Source organism: Pollachius pollachius (genome assembly GCF_949987615.1).
Source record: "Pollachius pollachius genome assembly, chromosome: 7".
In the NCBI taxonomy this organism is placed as follows: domain Eukaryota; kingdom Metazoa; phylum Chordata; class Actinopteri; order Gadiformes; family Gadidae; genus Pollachius; species Pollachius pollachius.
The window spans coordinates 8659935-8677664 of NC_136940.1; the positions used below are offsets into that span (position 1 = coordinate 8659935).

Consider the following 17730-nt stretch of genomic DNA (forward strand, 5'->3'; position numbering starts at 1 on the left):
TCTCAATAGTACATGATTTGAATGTGAACCCCAAAGTAGACTCTTATACGTTGGTTTTGACCCCCTTTCCCTATTTTATACAGTTATATTTAGGGTAACTACATATTATAAACTATAGAATTTAAGATTTCTTAATTATCCCTACATTTATTTCCTATCAATTGTGTATATAATGGTTAAATATTTTGCAGTGATACACATGGCAACAGAAAGTCATTGTCATAATCCATAGAGACTTTATGGTAGAAAAACAAGAACACAGATATTGGGGTTTTAAAAGGCCACTATAAAGTTATACAGATATTTTGCTTATACACATTAAAGAAACGTTGCTAACCAAAGACACGGCTCATCTGCAAAGCAATGGACTTTATACACTCCCATTCCCTCATAATCAAATCCATACAAAACATTAATCTTCGGTCCCAAGAATATGAACCATAATAGTCCAGGTAGACGCCTCGAGCGGATGCCAGGGCACGAAGGCCTCATCGACAATGACCTCCTTCAAATGACGCCCACCTGGGACCCCTCCAGCGGTGAGTTTTTGCCAAACAGGCAGCGGAACAGCTCGGTCCTGGCCTCGTCGTTCATCGGGCTGTGGTCGACCGGGGCCATGAAGTTCACCAACTTGCTGTGGATGGTGAAGCGCACCTTTCGCCCCTTGCTGGCCTTGGTGTCCACGCGCTTCTTGATCTTGCTGCGCAGCTTCTGGATGGCTAGCCACTGCCGGCCCATGGCCACCTGATCGTTGGGGTCGGCGGCACTTGTCTTGCGCTCGATCAGCTCCCTGAGGAGCTGGTGGTAGAAGTCGTCGTCGTCAAAGATGTCCTCGTCCAGGTCCTTGAGGTGCCGGTTGGCCTTCATCATCTGCTCGTCCGCGGGCTCCTCTTCTTCTCTATCCTCAAGGGTTGCGGCCGGCTCTTCGGGGGGCGCGGCGGACGACGTGTCCTTCTTCCCAAGGACCCTGTACTCGGTGCGGCGGGTCTGGGTTCTCCTCAGCAGCCTCTCCTTGTCCAGGAGCACCTGCTCCACCTGGGTGACGATGTTGCGCTCGAAGGCGCCGAAGCCCTTGCTGCTCTTGCCCATGGTCAGCCTGGTCTTGTCGTGCCACTTCTGCAGCGTGCCGTTGCAGTAGGGCTGGAAGTCAGCGAAGCGTTTGGCCATGAAGGCCGGGTACTGTCCCACATCCAGCTTACGCTTCATGGCACCGGATCCAGCCGCCGGTTCCACCTCCATCACCTCGCTGAGCTCGTCGTCGCTATTGGCCAGGGCTCCATAGCTGTGCCCCAGGGAGATGGGCCTAGTGTCGGGGTTCTGGTGCAGCAGCTGGTCCTGCAGCTCCAGTAGAGACCGCTGGAGAGCCTTCAGGGCTTTGTGGCTGTTCTTCAGCGCCCCAGCAAACTCTGCACCACCCTGCTTTTTAAACTCTGGGAACGTCAGCGGTTGTGGAAGCTGATTGGCCGTGGCGAGAGCCTTCTGGATCTTGATTCGTCCTTCCAGCAGTTGGTCCCACAGAATGAGCTGACTCTTTACTGCTTTGCCCTTCTCCACTTCCTCGTCCACCTTCTCCTTAGAGAAGGTCTTGACTGTGCCCTGGTCTTCATCCTCGTCTTCAGTCCCCTCTTCAGAGTCATCATCATCATCTTCTTCCTCTCCATCATCATCATCATCATCGCTCCCATCGTCATCATCACTCGCTCCCAGATCGTCCATCCCTTCTGTTAACTTGTGCAAGTCAACACCCTCAGCACAAACGAAGTCTGGACGTTTCTTGTTAGACACAGGGGTTTTGACCGTACCATTTGGTTTCCCTATCAGCTGCTCTTCTTGCGTCTCCCTTTCACCCTCAGATGCAATATCATCACACTCGTCGGATTCGATCTCTTCGTCGTCGTCGTCATCATCATCATCGTCGTCGTCCTCCCCTTTCGTTTCGGACAGATCGTCTTCTTCCTCGTCACCATCTCCTTCTTCATCAGATTGACCCATCTCCTTAAGCAGTTGTTTACGAGATACTGCCTGTCCCACGTATCGGCGATCGGTCTCAGCCAGCAGAGACGTGTTGTGCTTTCGCAGATTGCTAAGGCCAAACCCATCTTCGTGATCTTCGTGATCGTCTTCGTCAAACCTGTCATCCACTTGTGCTTTCGTCTCGTCGTCCTGGTCGTTCTCGGGGTCTGCGAATTTTGGTAAAGGGTTTAACAATTCCTCAAGCTGCTGGGAAACCGAACCAGCCATCTTTCAACTTTGACCACACGTGTGTGTGCGCGAAACTGATGCCGACGTCATTACTGGGCGACGGACACCGCCGCTCCACTCTACGCATGCGCAGGAAGTGCAGCGCGGTGGTGAAGTAGGATTGTGCTAGCCCCTTGTGTTTCTTTCAATCGGAACGTTTACAAAATACAGATATACTGAAGACTTAAGATGTCCACGAGTGACTTCTATTTGAGATATTATGTCGGGCACAAGGGGAAATTTGGACACGAATTCTTAGAGTTTGAGTTCCGACCTGACGGTGAGTTGTGAGGCTCCGGTGTGTTACTGTAGGCCGCATTGGAACCCAATGGCTACCGCGCCAATGTTACATTTCTGTTCCAGCTTTGTTTAAAAATGCCAAATATGTCCTGCTCGGAACTCAAGACAAATGCATTTGATTGCTTTGCGAATCAAATATCGTTTTGCATGTCTCGCATGGTCTGTGTACTGATTGTTTCCCCTAACTAGTAGTTGTGTTTGCTGTTTGAATGGGTCGGTCATATTGTCGCAAACAAGTTTTAACGCCGAATTTTGTACTACAGGAAAACTGAGATATGCAAACAACAGCAACTACAAGAACGACGTCATGATCCGAAAAGAGGTATTGATTTTATTTTCATTAACTATTGTGATTTGTTTTGTGGATATTTGATAAGTTTCTCATGTTTGTGTGGCCTGTAAAACGATGCATTTACATCCGCAAAGACCCGTTTTTCTTAAAGCAATTCCACTGAACCTCATTCCCTGTTGACTGTTTTAGGCCTATGTACACAAGAGTGTGATGGAGGAACTCAAAAGGATCATCGACGACAGTGAAATAACCAAGGAAGACGACGCGCTTTGGCCACCACCTGATAGAGTCGGAAGACAGGTTCGATACTCAAAGCTTAGTACCTGTTGCAAATCATCATAAAATCACAAGTTTAGGTCCAAAATGAGTTATTTATATTCATTGATTGATGGTCCATCAATAACAAAACATGGCAGATGGCTGTTAAGTGAATTTCGGTCGATGAAGCTCAACTCTTTCTCCATTTCCACAGGAGTTGGAGATAGTCATTGGAGATGAACACATTTCCTTCACAACATCAAAAATCGGCTCCTTGATTGACGTAAACCAGTCTAAGTAAGTACACCTATCAAATGGTTAATCTGCCTAGGAAAACGTATATAGATGTACCATAAAATCGGGATGAAAAAGCAGATTTGAAGAACCTTGTTCGGAGGCCTGGTTGTAGTCTTCTGCTTTGGTGACGTATTGCCTGGTTGATGACCAACGTTTCTAAAACCTCCATCTTCCTATCTTGTGCAGAGATCCAGAGGGTCTCCGTGTCTTCTACTACCTGGTCCAGGACCTGAAATGTCTTGTCTTCAGTCTAATCGGCCTACACTTCAAAATCAAGCCCATCTAAAATGATTCCCATTTACTTTCGAATTTCTTTAATGTTAATCCTGTTGTACGTACAGCTTTTGTACATTTTTTTTTGTTGATGAAGCCTTTTATTTTGATTTCTCTGAACGACCTTTTGAACAACTGTCGTTGTTCCGGTTTATAGAAATGTCCTTTGTTGTCAAATACATTTGGTAAATAAACAAACTTTTACAAAATAAAATTACTTTATTTCTGCACATTTTAGAAAAGCACACAGCTTTTAAGGAAGTATGTACCTGTGACATGGTGAGCTTTATATGGAAATATAGCATAGAATCTGAATGGCGGTAACTCGCATTTGTTTCCCTAACTAAGGCTCAATACACTAGCCATACCATGTCAAACTAGTCAAGTATGGTCAATGTTAACAATATTTACGTTTCACTAAGGCTTTTATGGTTTCTAGTATTTCAATGCATGACTTGTCAGAAGCTAAAGTCATACGTTTACAGTAAGCCACTTATGAATATGCTATTAAGTTGTAAATTTAGTCAATTAATTTTACAGTAACTTAAAGTATATTTAAATAAATATTACCATAGCAGACCCAAAAAATTGAATCTCATACTTCAACCTGTTTAAAATCCCCCCCCCCCCCATTTTTCACAATCACTGCATCGTTTGTCCCCTTATTCTAAATCATCAAGAAGCTGATGCTAAAGCAGCCATTTTAGTTGATGGGCTTCCCCTCCAACACAGTGAAGATGTCCTCTAGAGACTTGTCGACACACCGCAGGAACTCATGGACGTCGCGGGATGGGTAGCTGGAAACGTTGCAGCCGATCCAGTCGTCATGGACACCATAGCCTACGCCGAAGCCGTCTGGGACGACCGGGGCGAAGCCGCCCAGGCTGACGGCCGGGCTGGTGAGGGTGCTGGTGGACAGGACGTTGTGGTTGATGGCCGCGTACGCCGGGTCCTTGTATAAGTCGTGGAGGGCCTGCCCTTTAGTGTTGGCCAGATAGCGCATAGCGAAGAGGTGGCGGTCGAAACCCTGACCTGGAGAAGGGGAAGGAACTGTAAGCTTGACTAGAAGACTAGAGTGAAGAAGATATCAAACCTCCATACCTAAAATTACAAAATAATTTGATTAAATCTTTAATTAGTTTCACCTTTACCCCTAACTAAAAAAAATATTGTTTAAGTAGTATAAACAACTAAAACCGATATTTTTGAAAAAAGATATTTTAAAGTGCCACTCATAAAATCAACTGTTTTACTATGGGTTGTATTTTATAATGATTCTATACATCACCCTCTGTTTTGAGATGTATAATATAACTCACCCATGGCGGCCTCCCTGGTGAGCTGCCCGTGGTATTTGGAGCACTCCTTCAGCATCTCCACCAGCTGATCCACGCTGTGCTCCCCTGGCCGCTGGACGAAGGCCTCGGCGCAGCGCTTGGTGTGTACCGTGGCCGGGCGGATGGTCTCGGTGCGTCCATGCTTGAAGGCGGCCGTGCTGCAGGACTCGTACGTTGCCACCGTGTGGCCATACTGCCGCAGGAAGCCCATCTGAAACGCCAGCTGGGCCACAGCATCAGGGCTCAGCTTCTGCTTCTTCAGCTGCTCTTTCCCGCCCTTTTTGAACTCCAAGGCGTCGATGGTGAGCTTGGACACGGCAGCGTCAAAGTTCTCCTTGGCGGTGTCGATGCCGGCGCGCAGCGCGTCATCGAGGTGGAAATGGAGCCTGCGCACGGCGGCCGCTGAGTCCGCGCCGGTGGGGGCGGAGCCCGGGTGTACCAGCGGCTTCTCCGTGGTGTCCTTGAAGATCTCGTTCTGGAAGCGCAGCACGGCCACGCCGTCGCCCCACGAATGCTCGAAGTTAATGGCGGTCTGGCCGTCCCGGGCCAGCACCACTGAGAAGGACTTGTCGTACCAGCGGTTGCAGCCATCGCCGTGCAACATGTTGTGGGAGGTGTGGATGTGGTCACGCATGTCCTCGTCGTCGAGACACAGGCAGAACAGCGCGCTGTCCACCTCATGCAGTGTCTCGCCGTTGCCCGCGGCGACTAGCTTGTCCCTCAGCCCCGCCCACACGTCCCGGTTCTCGCTGGTCAGCACCCCAAGAGGGTGGCCCGCGGCCGGACTCTCGTCCGCCAAGATGTAGTTCAGGTGGGACTGGATCTCGGCAGGCTTCACCATGTTGCCGTCGGGGTCGACCACATCGAACGAGTACATGTTGCCCTTCCGCATCACCAGCAGATGCCGCCCCTTTGCGTCTGTGAATAGCTCGTCCCGGCCCTGCTTAGGCACGCGGGTGGAGTTGAAGAGGCGGAAGTACTGGGACATGTCCAGGGGATAGGCGTTCACCATGTAGGCTCCGTACCAGGACAGTGAGGAAGGCACCCAGCGGATCAGCCTCTTGAAGCCGTCCGTGTCGCTCTTGGACGGGTTGAGGTGGAAAACCTCGGGGGCCAGGACCCCCGCCCGCAGGGTCTTCATGAAGCGCACGGCCGAGCACACCACGTTGGTGGCGCGGACCAGCTGGTCGTTGTACTCGGCTCGGGGGTCCGGGTTGAAGGACATGAAGGGGTTGAAGTTCAGCACCACAGACTCCCGGGCCGAGAGGTACATGTCGAACCATGGTGCTGGAGGATAGGATGGAAGTGGATGAGGCAGGGTAAGGATAAGGATTTATGCCCCTAAGCTACAAGGTTCTTGGATCATTCCCCAATGTCTGCTGTCTAAACACAGGCATCCCTCAGGAAAGATGCCCCTACCGGCTTATTAATGAAATGTGTCACTTTACTAAAGGACTTATACTGTGTCATAATTTAGCAGGCTTTAATCTTAAGTGACATAAAATGCATTTCAGATACATGTCATTATGTAGCATGTAATCTAAAGGTATCTTTGCTCAAGGAACAAAGTAATTGGATTGAACCCAGTAGCGTTAAGCTAACCGCAAAACTATTGTGGTTAGATAAAACTGTGGAAACATAGGGATACATTTATGTACATCCGTATAGTCAACAGAGAATCTGACTCCCAATGAAGGTCCCCTGCATTGCCTCTCACCTGAGATGTAGCTGGTGTGCTTGTTGCTCTTGTCCTGGGCCACGAGTTCTTCATGCAAGGTCTTCCCTGTCGTACTCTGAAAATCCTTGGCCAAGTTCTCAGTGGACCTGGAATCACATAGAAACCATATGAATAAATCATTTTAGGTTAAGTTACATTATTATTTCTTGAAACAAATATATTCCAGTGCATTCACCTGAATTGGTCATCGTCCAACAGTGGTTTCTGAGCCGCTAAATATCTTCTGATGGTATCTTCTAGTTTGGGAACAGGTAGCCTAAAAAAAAACATGATATGGAGTAAATCCCAAAAGTGCAACTGTTCTCATTGGGTGTAGCACCGCCATCTTGTGTTTACATCACGTCCAAGCACCAATCAGCTGTGCACTTTCACCTACATTCAATCATTCACGTCAGTCTATCCGGGTCCCCTTCTCTAGAGAATAGAGAACTTTCTGTGAAAAAAACGAGATTTAAAATGGGCTTTAAAATAGGTACTTACCTAGGCAGACTCTTTTGGTAATGCATTGAGGGTACAATGCTTTTGTGAAGGTACTCTGCAGAAGAGTCCTGTTTGAAGCGTCTCTGAGTCAAGGACGCGGCTCTAGGAGACATTAGCCTGCCCGTGTGTCTGACAGAGGCACTGAACTGCAGGGAAAGCAGGTTCGCCATGGCTTTGTCTGATAAGCACGTTTGTATCTTCGTTCAGCAAGGTACGCGGCTATGTCAATGTAGAATGACAGTAGCACTGCTGGCTACCTGTCTCCTGGCTGCCTTATGTCTATCGTGCGAATATGAAAGCGATGTTAACGTGATCAAATACGGTCTTCCAGTTCATTGACAGGGGAAGACACTTACCTATTATGTCATACACTCATTGAAAAATGTGTGTCTTGCAAATATACAAACAAGTGGTGTACACGCGGTCAATTTTACGTGAACCTCAATGCAACTAAGAATGAAATCCTAAACAGGAAGTGGACGGTAATGACTGAACACGTGACCATACGGTACGCCTTCTAGCAGGAACTGTGATCTATCGAGTGCCTCGCATCGCCTTCCTCCGCGTAGTTTTAACAGTTAAAACTGTTTAAAATAGCCCTAAGATATTAAAACCAGCAAATCACATGTATTAATAAATAATAAAATATAAAAAAACACATTATTATTGTTATTTGTTTTATCATTAGTAGGCCTAGTTGTAATCGTAGTAGTAGTAGAAGCAGCAATGTTTGTATGGATTATTTTTTAATGTGTTAATCCACTAAAATGATATTCTGTTTGGTTGTTGTCACGCTTCGCGATATCCCTTACTTTAGTCACGACCTGCGTGCGCAAAAAGCTGATCCTGCTGTTTTGGCTCTAAATCCTCATTAAATCGAGAGAAAAGCCACTGACTGGCGAGGTCACGGTTGAATGATGGATTTATGTTTTTTACATGGAGCAATTTGATTCAATATAATAGCAGGCCTATTCATCTATGAAGGTACTCACAATTAAAACATTCTCAAATATTAAACTAGATTATAAATAATAGGCATATGGAACGAATACAATATTGTATGTTAGAGATGTCAGAATGAAAGGTAACAATTAAAACAGCTTGCCAGGAGAGGGCGGTGTTGTGGTCCTAATTAGTGACAAGCGATTTATGTACATCACTTCAAGCGCATCCATTACCACTACCACAACCACCGCAACCATCCAATCTACCATCAGGACTGACCTTACCATAAACACCATCACCTTCATCACCTCCATCTTTGCCACTTTTTTTTTTAAATCATGGATTCATGACAGCAACACATCCCGAGCATATGATATGTCTCATTGCCCTGCTGCCATTCAGAGAGAGGGGAGAAAGGTTAAAGGGCAAACCAGGCGCGTTTGGAAACAGCTTCCTCCCCATGCATTTAACTCCTCCACCGTAAACGGATGACAGGTCAGCACCTCCATTAAAAGCGAGTGATTGGCCATTGTTTGCCTCCAATGAGAACAACAATGCTGCTACATGGCATTGTTCGCATTTGGTGCGTTTTTGTATGTGTTTTAGCGTCGAATAATAAACCAACAAAATCAGGGAAAAACTTTAATAATTAATAGGCTACTGCAACAATTTGCACCTGATTGTATTTGTATTATTGTATTAAATTATGTTGTGAATATTGGCTTTTATATCTAATACAAAAAATATATAATAATGTGAGCCGTTAGGCAACATAGCGTTCAATGACGTGCAGGAAAGGGAATAATACGATTTTCTGTCAAACGTTAATAAAATGAAATCAACGTATTACAAAATATTAAGACAACTGAATTGAAATATATCTTCTTCAACGACAAGTCTTGACAATAAAAACTAATAGACAGTTATTGAATACATGAATATCGTGGATTGCTTTAATTCTCTTTAAACATAATGAAACGTTAAAATACATTACAAGAACAAAATATATAATACTTTATCTGCAGTTAATACATCAGATCAGTGCATCTGCAATTGATACGTTTAGTCTGGAGATCAGTGGCGCTCTGGTGTCGATTGTTTTATAAAACAAGGAAGTCTGACACGCCATAGCCGCGACTACTCTGCAGACTGCTCCTTCATTTGATTCTTACAGACTGTTGGAAGTTCAGTGAAAATGCCACAAGTACACAGCCCTAGGTGAGTTTTGGTTCAAAATATGTAATCACATTTCTGATCGCCTGATCGACCTGTCCTTGGTTATGACGAGAAGGACGTCATCGGCTTCTTCACCCAGGCCCAGTTTAAATTCAGGATACACATTATATATATGTATACAAGTAGGCCTATACAGTACCTGTAAACCTAAAGTTTATCTACAGACTGTATGTAAAATGCATACTACGCGTGACAATTGAAAGGGTCATTCTCTTGTGCATGTAAATGTTTGTAGAATGTGTTATAATCAGTGGAGACGTCCACTGTCACAAGCGCCGGGCATTGACATTACAGGTCACTGGCAATACATCGATACCGATAATGCTAAATATAATAATGGTAACATTTTTGGAAGCAATGCAAGTACTGACTTGGGTATTGGTCTGTCAACAGATGAAAAGAACCAACATTTAGTTTGTTCAAACTAAAGGCCCATTTTTCTTTTTTCTTGAGAAGTCATTGACATTGTTACCCTGCTACACGTGTCTGTACCTTTGCCCCCCCCCCTGTACCAATGTCTTTGGACCTTGTGTTGTTGGGCTTGTCTCTGTAACAGACGGAATATCCACGCCGTGTTCACCAGCGCCAGTGATGGACTGGAGGGCTTCAAGTCGCATGCAGTGTTCCAGGAGGTCAACAAGAAGCTGCAGGAGGTGATGTTGTGCAGAGTTCATTACTGATAGGTTCCACCAGAGACATCACCCTGGCCTGCCTTTGGTTACCTGGGCTCAAAGACAGTGGTTGAAACTAAAAGGCTTAATTCCCATGGTTTGGGGATATTGTAATAACGGTGGTTTAAGTTTAGGATTAGTTTGCAATGTTTAAGTTTTAGGTCAGAGATTGATGATCTGCATCATCATGGTTGAGTTTAAGTAGTATATATGATAGGATAAGGATTATTTCTAAAGAGTGGTGAATTTTAAACACAGCAGTAGTGCAAGATTGATTGAGCTGTGCAAGTTGCAACAGGAGTCTGACTTTACTGAAATGTTGAATTTTTATATATTGTTTTCAACACACGATACTTAAAAGTCTTGTCTGGTATAGTTAAGATTCTCAGGGACTTTGTTTTATAATGCTAAACGAATAAAATGTTTAGGTTTGTCTTTCTTGAATAGGACTATCTCTAAGTTGCAGTGCTGATATAAATTATATCAATGATATAATAAGAATTTCTCTTGTGGAGAACGGACATCTTAACATTGCCCTTCAGATTGTGTTGACAATGCCAGCCAAGCATGTTGTTATAGATATTCTGCTGTTTCGATAACAGTCGCCAAGGTTTTGGCTTGAATGAAGAATGTTTAATAATTGAATAGTATAATAATAATGATGTGTTTTGTTTTGACCTGTTGAGATGTACTGGCATGAATTATATATTTTATGGGGTAATGTATTGGAGGATTGAAGGATTGCATCCAGTCTTAAATCTCAGGCACAATCAGAGGCAGCAGATAAATCTCAACACATTAGTATTGCAGAGATTTACTCAAAAACATGATTAAATCGAGTTTTGCCATTAAAGGACAATTACGGTATTTTGAACATTGAGCCCCCTTTCTGGTTTGTCTACGATAAAATAGAGTGGTTGACACCGACATTTTGACTATTGGTCCTTTCTTGGCTCATTTCGAATCACCCCTGCCTGCTTCACAATGGCTGGCTACGGGCATACACAAACCGGTCCTTAAAACAACCCTAAACGTTCGTTTTCAGAAATGTGCAACTCACCGATTTCTGTTGAAAGACTCATGCTCATTGACCGGAAACGGAAAGGGGGGCTAGTTGTAGTCTTTTCGCTCCGTTCTAGCCCTACTGTTGAGACGGAGAACAGAGCAAAAAGACTACAACCAGCCCCCCTTTCCGTTTCTGTCAATGAGCAATGAGTCTTCCAACCGAAATCAATGGATTTACAAATCAGTGCTTGGTTAAAACATTGCTCTGGGTAAATATTTGTATCAAATCATTTATAAAAATATGAGTATACTTTTGATAATGCAAAGTCGAAGACACTCTTGTATAATCATTATATGTCTATCAAAATTTCAGTTTAGTGTAAACAAGGTTTTAGTCAATTCATTAATTTTGTTTGTCTCCTCTCCCCCCTGTGTTGACCGGACAGGATGGAGCAAGTTTTGTCAAAAAGATCGGAGGTGTGTTTGCCTTTAAAGTAAAAGATGGGCCTGATGGGAAGGAGGGCACCTGGTATGTGGATGTGAAGAACGGAACCGGCTGTGTCCACAACGACACGGGTAAGAGAGATGGAATCCACCCCAGGACATGTGTCCAAATCCCTTCTGAATACTCGTTAGTAATTTAAGCAGATGCTGTAGTCTAAAGCGTCTGCCAGAGAATATTCACATTCGCGGGAGTCTGGGCTTGAATCAAACTCTGTATTTTTTGTGTGGGAGTCGAACACTTACACTCCACGTTTCATTTGAATTAATTAGCAACACGCGATTTTGTTGTGAGAATACCTTTCTTTGGTATCAGATTCTACTTATTCTATCTTGTCATATAGTGGTAACAGGTATGGGCTAAACAGTGACTATACACATAGATGTCATTAATAAACAGATAGGGGCTTAGGGGTCTTCCTCAGGGATAATCTGGCTGGGGAAACTGGGGGATTGATCCAGGTATATTTCTGATCAACACCATAGCCAATAGTTATTACTGCTTCATTGGCATTACTTTTATAATGTGCAATAATTGGTATTGTACATGACATTTATTTTTCGACTTATCATGATACTCAGATAAGCAGTATAAATGAATGATGTTGAGAAGATATGCCCTTAAAATGGTCAAATAAGAGGTCTGAAACGTTGGTGGGAAGCAAAGTTTTAGTCCAATACCATTCTCTAAATTTCCATAAAACTTGAAAGAAATGTCAGAAGCACTGTATCGATACCATGAGAAATTACCAATGATTATTGCCCAGCCCTAGAGGAAACTGTACTCAAGCCTGATGTTTAGTTTTGACATTTTATGCAGTACAAGACAGGTGATGACAGTGTTGTCAGCCTTTTTCTCTAAGCTTGACCCAGTTATATGGCTTTGCTGTTTCTTTGGCAAGAACCATCAGGGCTGGGTTGACCCTGTCTCTCTGTTGCCCTCCAGCTAAGAAGGCAGACTGCACCATTGCAATGTCTGATACCGACCTTCTGGCCCTGATGACGGGGAAGATGAACGCCCAGTCTGTGAGTTCTGTTCCTGAATATCTAACTAGTTTGATTTTAAGATGTATATCTGTATATCAGTAAAACATAATTTATTTCTTCTGAGCAAAAGTAAATGGGTCTGGTTTCTATTTTTCATGATTCATATGAGGATTGGATGGATTTATGAGGATTTAGGCAGAACACAATCGAAATATTAAAAATGTTTTTTATTGAAATTGTAAAACAGGGACACTGTAATGGCAAACCTATAACCTAGTACTAGGGAATAATTGCAATTAAAAAAGATTTTTTCTTTTGGAGTTGTGACCCGGTTTAGGTACTTCCAAAATAATGTCTACAACAGGATCGAAGTGATGAGGGTTTTTGATGGATTTAGGGATTATATTTAGTTAATTAGTCATTAGATGTATAACTATAGGTTATAGTGGTAGCAGTTGATGTTGATATCCTTCTCCGATATGTGGTTAAGTTTGAGTACACATACATAACGGGATAGTGTGTGTGGATTTGTGGAGCTCTGTGTTTTTCATCGAATGATGTTCGCGTCCGAGAGAGGGTTAAGCTTCTAGGACACTTACATTATGACACCCCGGTGTGTGTGTGTGTGTGTGAAGATATATGGAGTTCCTGGCCATCGTGGGGATAACACACCCCACTCACTCCCTACAAATCTTAAAAGACATGTTCTTCCTATTGCCGTTGTCCATACTGGGCTACTCTAGAACCATTGTGTTGCAACATGGTGGACTCCACTCCCTATGTAGATATTAAGGGCTAAAACTAAGGATTTTAGGAACCAAAACATTTTAATTTCATGAGATTATACAATAATCAAAATATACTTATGAATGTTATATTCTATTTCTGCCTAGTCTGTTGTGCTCTATGCTACTTAATTCTACACACTGGACCTTTTTAAGTGTTTTTGATGACGTAGCATAGCATTGCAGTGGTCAAAAAACATATAGACTTTCCGCCAATCTCAATCCACAACTTCCAATTGATCCCATCTACCATTGTGAGAGATATCTACCCTTGTGAGAGGTGTATGCTGCTCTTAAAAAAAAGATAGTACAATATGGCTAGAAGAGATTTGGGAATATTTTGACTCATGTTTTCTCCATACCGTGAGCTGCTGAGTCCGTTTATTCTGGAATCCGGCCCAAAAAAGAAAGAAAAAATATATTTGAGTCAAATTCTCCTGCGTGTGTCTCTGGTGCAGATGCATCTGAAGTCAGCTGATGCTTTCTCCTCTAGAGCTCCTTGTAAAGTCTCAAACCGGGCATGTATAACAGTTACAATTGCGGTACAATAAAATCCATTTATTTTCAAACCTTCTTTCTCACTCAAAAGTATTTGCATGTGGTCTCTTAAGCTTAATGTATTTGGTCATAAATGACTAATCTCATGACCACAAAATGTTGTTTGGGTGTGAAGGGTGACCTTGTGGATTTGGATTTGAACGTAAATATAACAGCGTTTGTGTGTCCGTTAGATAGTTGGATGTTTAAGCAAATGGGTTAGACGGGGAAAAAAGTGGACCTACAACTTTTCTTGTGGTCTCCTGGCCTTGTTTCATTTGAGTAAATAATTGTGCGGAAACCTTTAGTGATCACTCATTGCATGTGATCAAAGGCATGCCTGCTGTCAGAGCAAATGAACAATGTGTCAGGGGACAGTGTGTTTAAATCGGGCCACCCAGCTGTAAGGCCTAATGATCAATGTTGTGCAGACTGCCCACCCACTTCACAAACAGTGTATCACTGTCATGAAAACATCTTTGTTTTTGGTTGTGGTTCCACCGCTTCTTGCAGTATCTTTTTGAGTTCAGTCATTTCAGTCGTTTGTTCTTCTTTTGGTGAAACTATTTCATCCACTGTCTAGATAGCGGGAAACAACCGTCCGTTCAACATCAGTGTCAGCCATCTTTCTTGTTGTTGAAAATACCTCTATGGCACTCCTCTTCACAGTCATTGTTATTATCCCACCTCATATATGATCAACCGTGGTGATTGTTCGGTCTATTTCTTACCGGGCAGAAATCTTTCTGTATGAGATGGGAGCCAGACCTTATCTGCAGAGCAAATTAAACAATAGCTTGCGAGATTCATTTGGTTCCCAGGCTAACATTGTCTTAGATTGTCTTATGGTCATTCCAAACCACAGCTGACAACCCAGTATGGAGTCTAACCCTCAGCACCAGTAAACAAAAACACTCATTCTGTTTCTCACTTAATAAGTCAGAAGGGGAGGGTTCAGATCTCCAAGGTTTGTGGCTTATATTTCATTTTCCAACACTTTGGTGGAAAATGATGTATTTTGGTTTATGCTTGCCAAATTCCTTTAAGAGTAGGAGCGCCCTGTGTGTCTGGAGTTGATCTCTACTCTTAACTGTAAACCATCCTCACGGAGCTGGTTTATCCGAAAGTTTTCAGAGATCCAGTGATGCAGAATATATTAGCATGTTAGCGTACTAGCCATTGGCATGACAGCGACCTAGCCGTTGGCTTGTACATTATCAGCAATCAGTGTGCTAATGGTAATTATAAAGGGGTCTGAAGTCAGCATTTGAAGACTGAAAAAGTAAATACTGGATTGTAGATCAAATATATATCGATGTGTCAATCTTCTCAGTTTTTTTAATTTAATGAAAAAATGTAAATGCATGAATTATTTTACAGCACAAAATATATATTTGCAGGCCCTTAAGAAATACCTCCACAGGTGTGTGTGGGGAAACCCTGGGGTAGTTGAATGACTGTTTGTTCTTTTTGCAGGCATTCTTCCAGGGCAAGCTGAAGATCACTGGGAACATGGGCCTGGCCATGAAGCTCCAGTCCCTGCAGCTCAAACCGGGACAGGCCAAGCTGTAGAGTGGTGGAGTTCACCTCCAGTCTGCTCCACCAGGAGAGCCACCATGCACATCAAACATCCAGGAAACGTCACAACACTGCACTGGCTGTGGTCTTTCACTTCTTCTTAACAACAACACACACGGTTCCTCTGGTCCAGCAGGTCTCCTTGTTGAGTTCCTACCTGTCTTTAAGAATGTGGGAGATGTGGAGGGATGGATCCGAAGTCCTCCTGAGTCTTTATCCTACCTGGCCATTCCCACACATGACTAGATACTTATGTAGATGTTTCCAACATATGAGATACACTAAAAGTTTGGTTATTTCTTTAATTTCTCTCTAGGGCTTGAATCTGTGACTTGTTTGTAGATATGATCATGTCGTCTGAACATCATCGCTATGGTTGTGTGTGTTTCTGTTTTTGTGGGGTCAATTTTTCTGCAATCCTTTTAGAATTAATTTAATCTAAGTGCCTGTTCTCACACCTGTAGATTTTCTTGGGGTATATTTATTAATTTGATGATGATTTCAACTCTTTGTAACCTGTTAGAAAATACGGATTACCCCATTAATTCTGCTCTGTCTTTTTGCCTTTTAGGGATTTCTACTAAATACTTTGTTTAAATAAATACAATTTCTAATGGCAGAATTGTAATGAAGTTCTTTTGAAATGTGTGAAATTTGCTGTGAATTTAGATATTCTACATATTTTTTAACATTTCTTCTACTATGCCTAATTTGGGGCCAAACTCGAATGAATCTTCAGCCACTGAATCCAAGGCTTTTTGATAAAAAAAAACGTGCTTGTCCCCAACAAGCACGACTTTTCAAGAACTTTAACTTTTTTTTACCTCATCCCAAATCCTAATGGTCATCCTGGCCCCTTTTGATTGTTTCAAAAGGTTAGGGGTTCCTGTCTGTTGTTGGACTTTAGATTGGCCAACTGTAGCTATAAAGCGTTCTAAAAACATCCCGCTGATTCCAGCTGTCGACAGCGGTGATATGTATGAAGGTATTATTGGAGCAAAAGTCTTTAGCACCTGTAACTGCAGATGTTGTATGCATACACTAAAGTCACAGCAGCAGATTCAAGCAGTTGTATCGATGGACTTGTGCTCGCTCATTAAAATGCTCATTGAACATAGCGACCTATATAATTTCATTTGTGAGGAAATATTTCACAGATGTGCAACTTCTGATACATTAGTTTCCATTTGGGTTTACAAATGCACAACTTTTGTGCATGTTCTCAGATTATGAAACACGGGTGTGTGAATGTGTTTTGCACCAATTGCGCTTCAATGATTGTAGCAAAAGTGTCATTTGCATGACTCTTTGAAGTTGTGATGCACAGGATAGGATTTGTGCACCTGTAACACAGACTTGTGAACTCGTAGACCCTATTTAGTGTTTACAATGGTAGAAAAAATATTTACGACATCAGATGTACTGTTACACATTTGTGACTTTAGAGTACACATGCTAAATAAATATTTAGGACTTCAAATTTACTGTTACACATTTGTGACTTTAGTGTACGCATACAAAATCTGCAGTTACAGGTGCGAAGACTTTTGCTACAATAATACCTTCATAGATATGGTGTGACTCGCATCTCTGGCTCAGTGTGTCGGCTTTTCAGATGGCCTTCCAGAAGGAATCCAGCCCTGATGACAGGCTTCCAGACTGCCACGCAGTAGTTTTTGCAATCTTTTTTTTGTTCCGTTACTGGAAGAGAAAAAAGACTGAAAGAAACGCCAATTTGCTAACAAGCTCTGAGCTACTTTCCGGACCTGTAACTGGTTCTCATTTCTCTGGCCACTTGCACCATCTCATCACAATGGCTGAGGTTGTTAGTTGGTGTGTCTCTCTCTTTCTCTCTCTCCCTCTCTCACTGCCTCTTACGCTGAGAACATTCAAAACATGCAAAGCATACATAAATAGGATGAGCTATTAAAAAGATGAGAGCTCAAGTGTGAGAAAAGCTCCCCACTGCTTCAAAGACATCAAATTCTGAAACCCTAGACACCTTCCGTAGCAGACTGAGAACCTTGCCTGTTCAGACATCTTGGCCCCCTGAAAAAATACATTTCAAATAACCTATCTCATGTCTCTAAAATAGAGCACTTGAAGCAATTTGCTTATTTGATCAATTTAATGTACTTGCATGATTTATGGGTAGTATCTTCATGGTTGAATGCACATATTGTAAGTTGCTTTGAACTTAAACGTCAGCCTTATTAAATGTGGTATAATATCATTTTTAAATAGCGGCACAACAAAAAAGGAACACAGT

General features: G+C 43.0%; 4 protein-coding genes across 4 annotated transcripts; 2 read left to right on the forward strand and 2 right to left on the reverse strand.

Annotated features, from left to right (window-relative positions):
• Positions 1–256: 256 nt before the first annotated feature.
• On the reverse strand, positions 257–2243 carry aatf (apoptosis antagonizing transcription factor). Its single transcript, XM_079739245.1, has one exon. The coding sequence runs from the start codon at positions 2239–2241 to the stop codon at positions 508–510; it is 1734 nt and encodes a 577-aa protein (XP_079595371.1). The 5' UTR covers positions 2242–2243; the 3' UTR covers positions 257–507.
• A 92-nt stretch (positions 2244–2335) lies between these two features.
• On the forward strand, positions 2336–3830 carry magoh (mago homolog, exon junction complex subunit). The gene is made up of 5 exons (XM_079740300.1): positions 2336–2521; positions 2805–2863; positions 3023–3133; positions 3306–3388; positions 3575–3830. The coding sequence occupies exons 1-5, from the start codon at positions 2431–2433 to the stop codon at positions 3672–3674; spliced, it is 444 nt and encodes a 147-aa protein (XP_079596426.1). The 5' UTR covers positions 2336–2430; the 3' UTR covers positions 3675–3830.
• A 64-nt stretch (positions 3831–3894) lies between these two features.
• Positions 3895–7673, reverse strand: cpt2 (carnitine palmitoyltransferase 2). The gene is made up of 5 exons (XM_079740299.1): positions 7217–7673; positions 6912–6992; positions 6716–6822; positions 4981–6285; positions 3895–4693 (listed from the first exon to the last, which is right to left on the reverse strand). Exons 1-5 carry the CDS (start codon positions 7384–7386, stop codon positions 4365–4367), a joined length of 1992 nt encoding a protein of 663 aa, XP_079596425.1. The 5' UTR covers positions 7387–7673; the 3' UTR covers positions 3895–4364.
• Positions 7674–9271: 1598 nt separating this feature from the next.
• Positions 9272–16077, forward strand: scp2b (sterol carrier protein 2b). The gene is made up of 5 exons (XM_079740155.1): positions 9272–9379; positions 9954–10050; positions 11520–11649; positions 12521–12600; positions 15360–16077. The coding sequence occupies exons 1-5, from the start codon at positions 9357–9359 to the stop codon at positions 15453–15455; spliced, it is 426 nt and encodes a 141-aa protein (XP_079596281.1). The 5' UTR covers positions 9272–9356; the 3' UTR covers positions 15456–16077.
• Positions 16078–17730: the final 1653 nt, after the last annotated feature.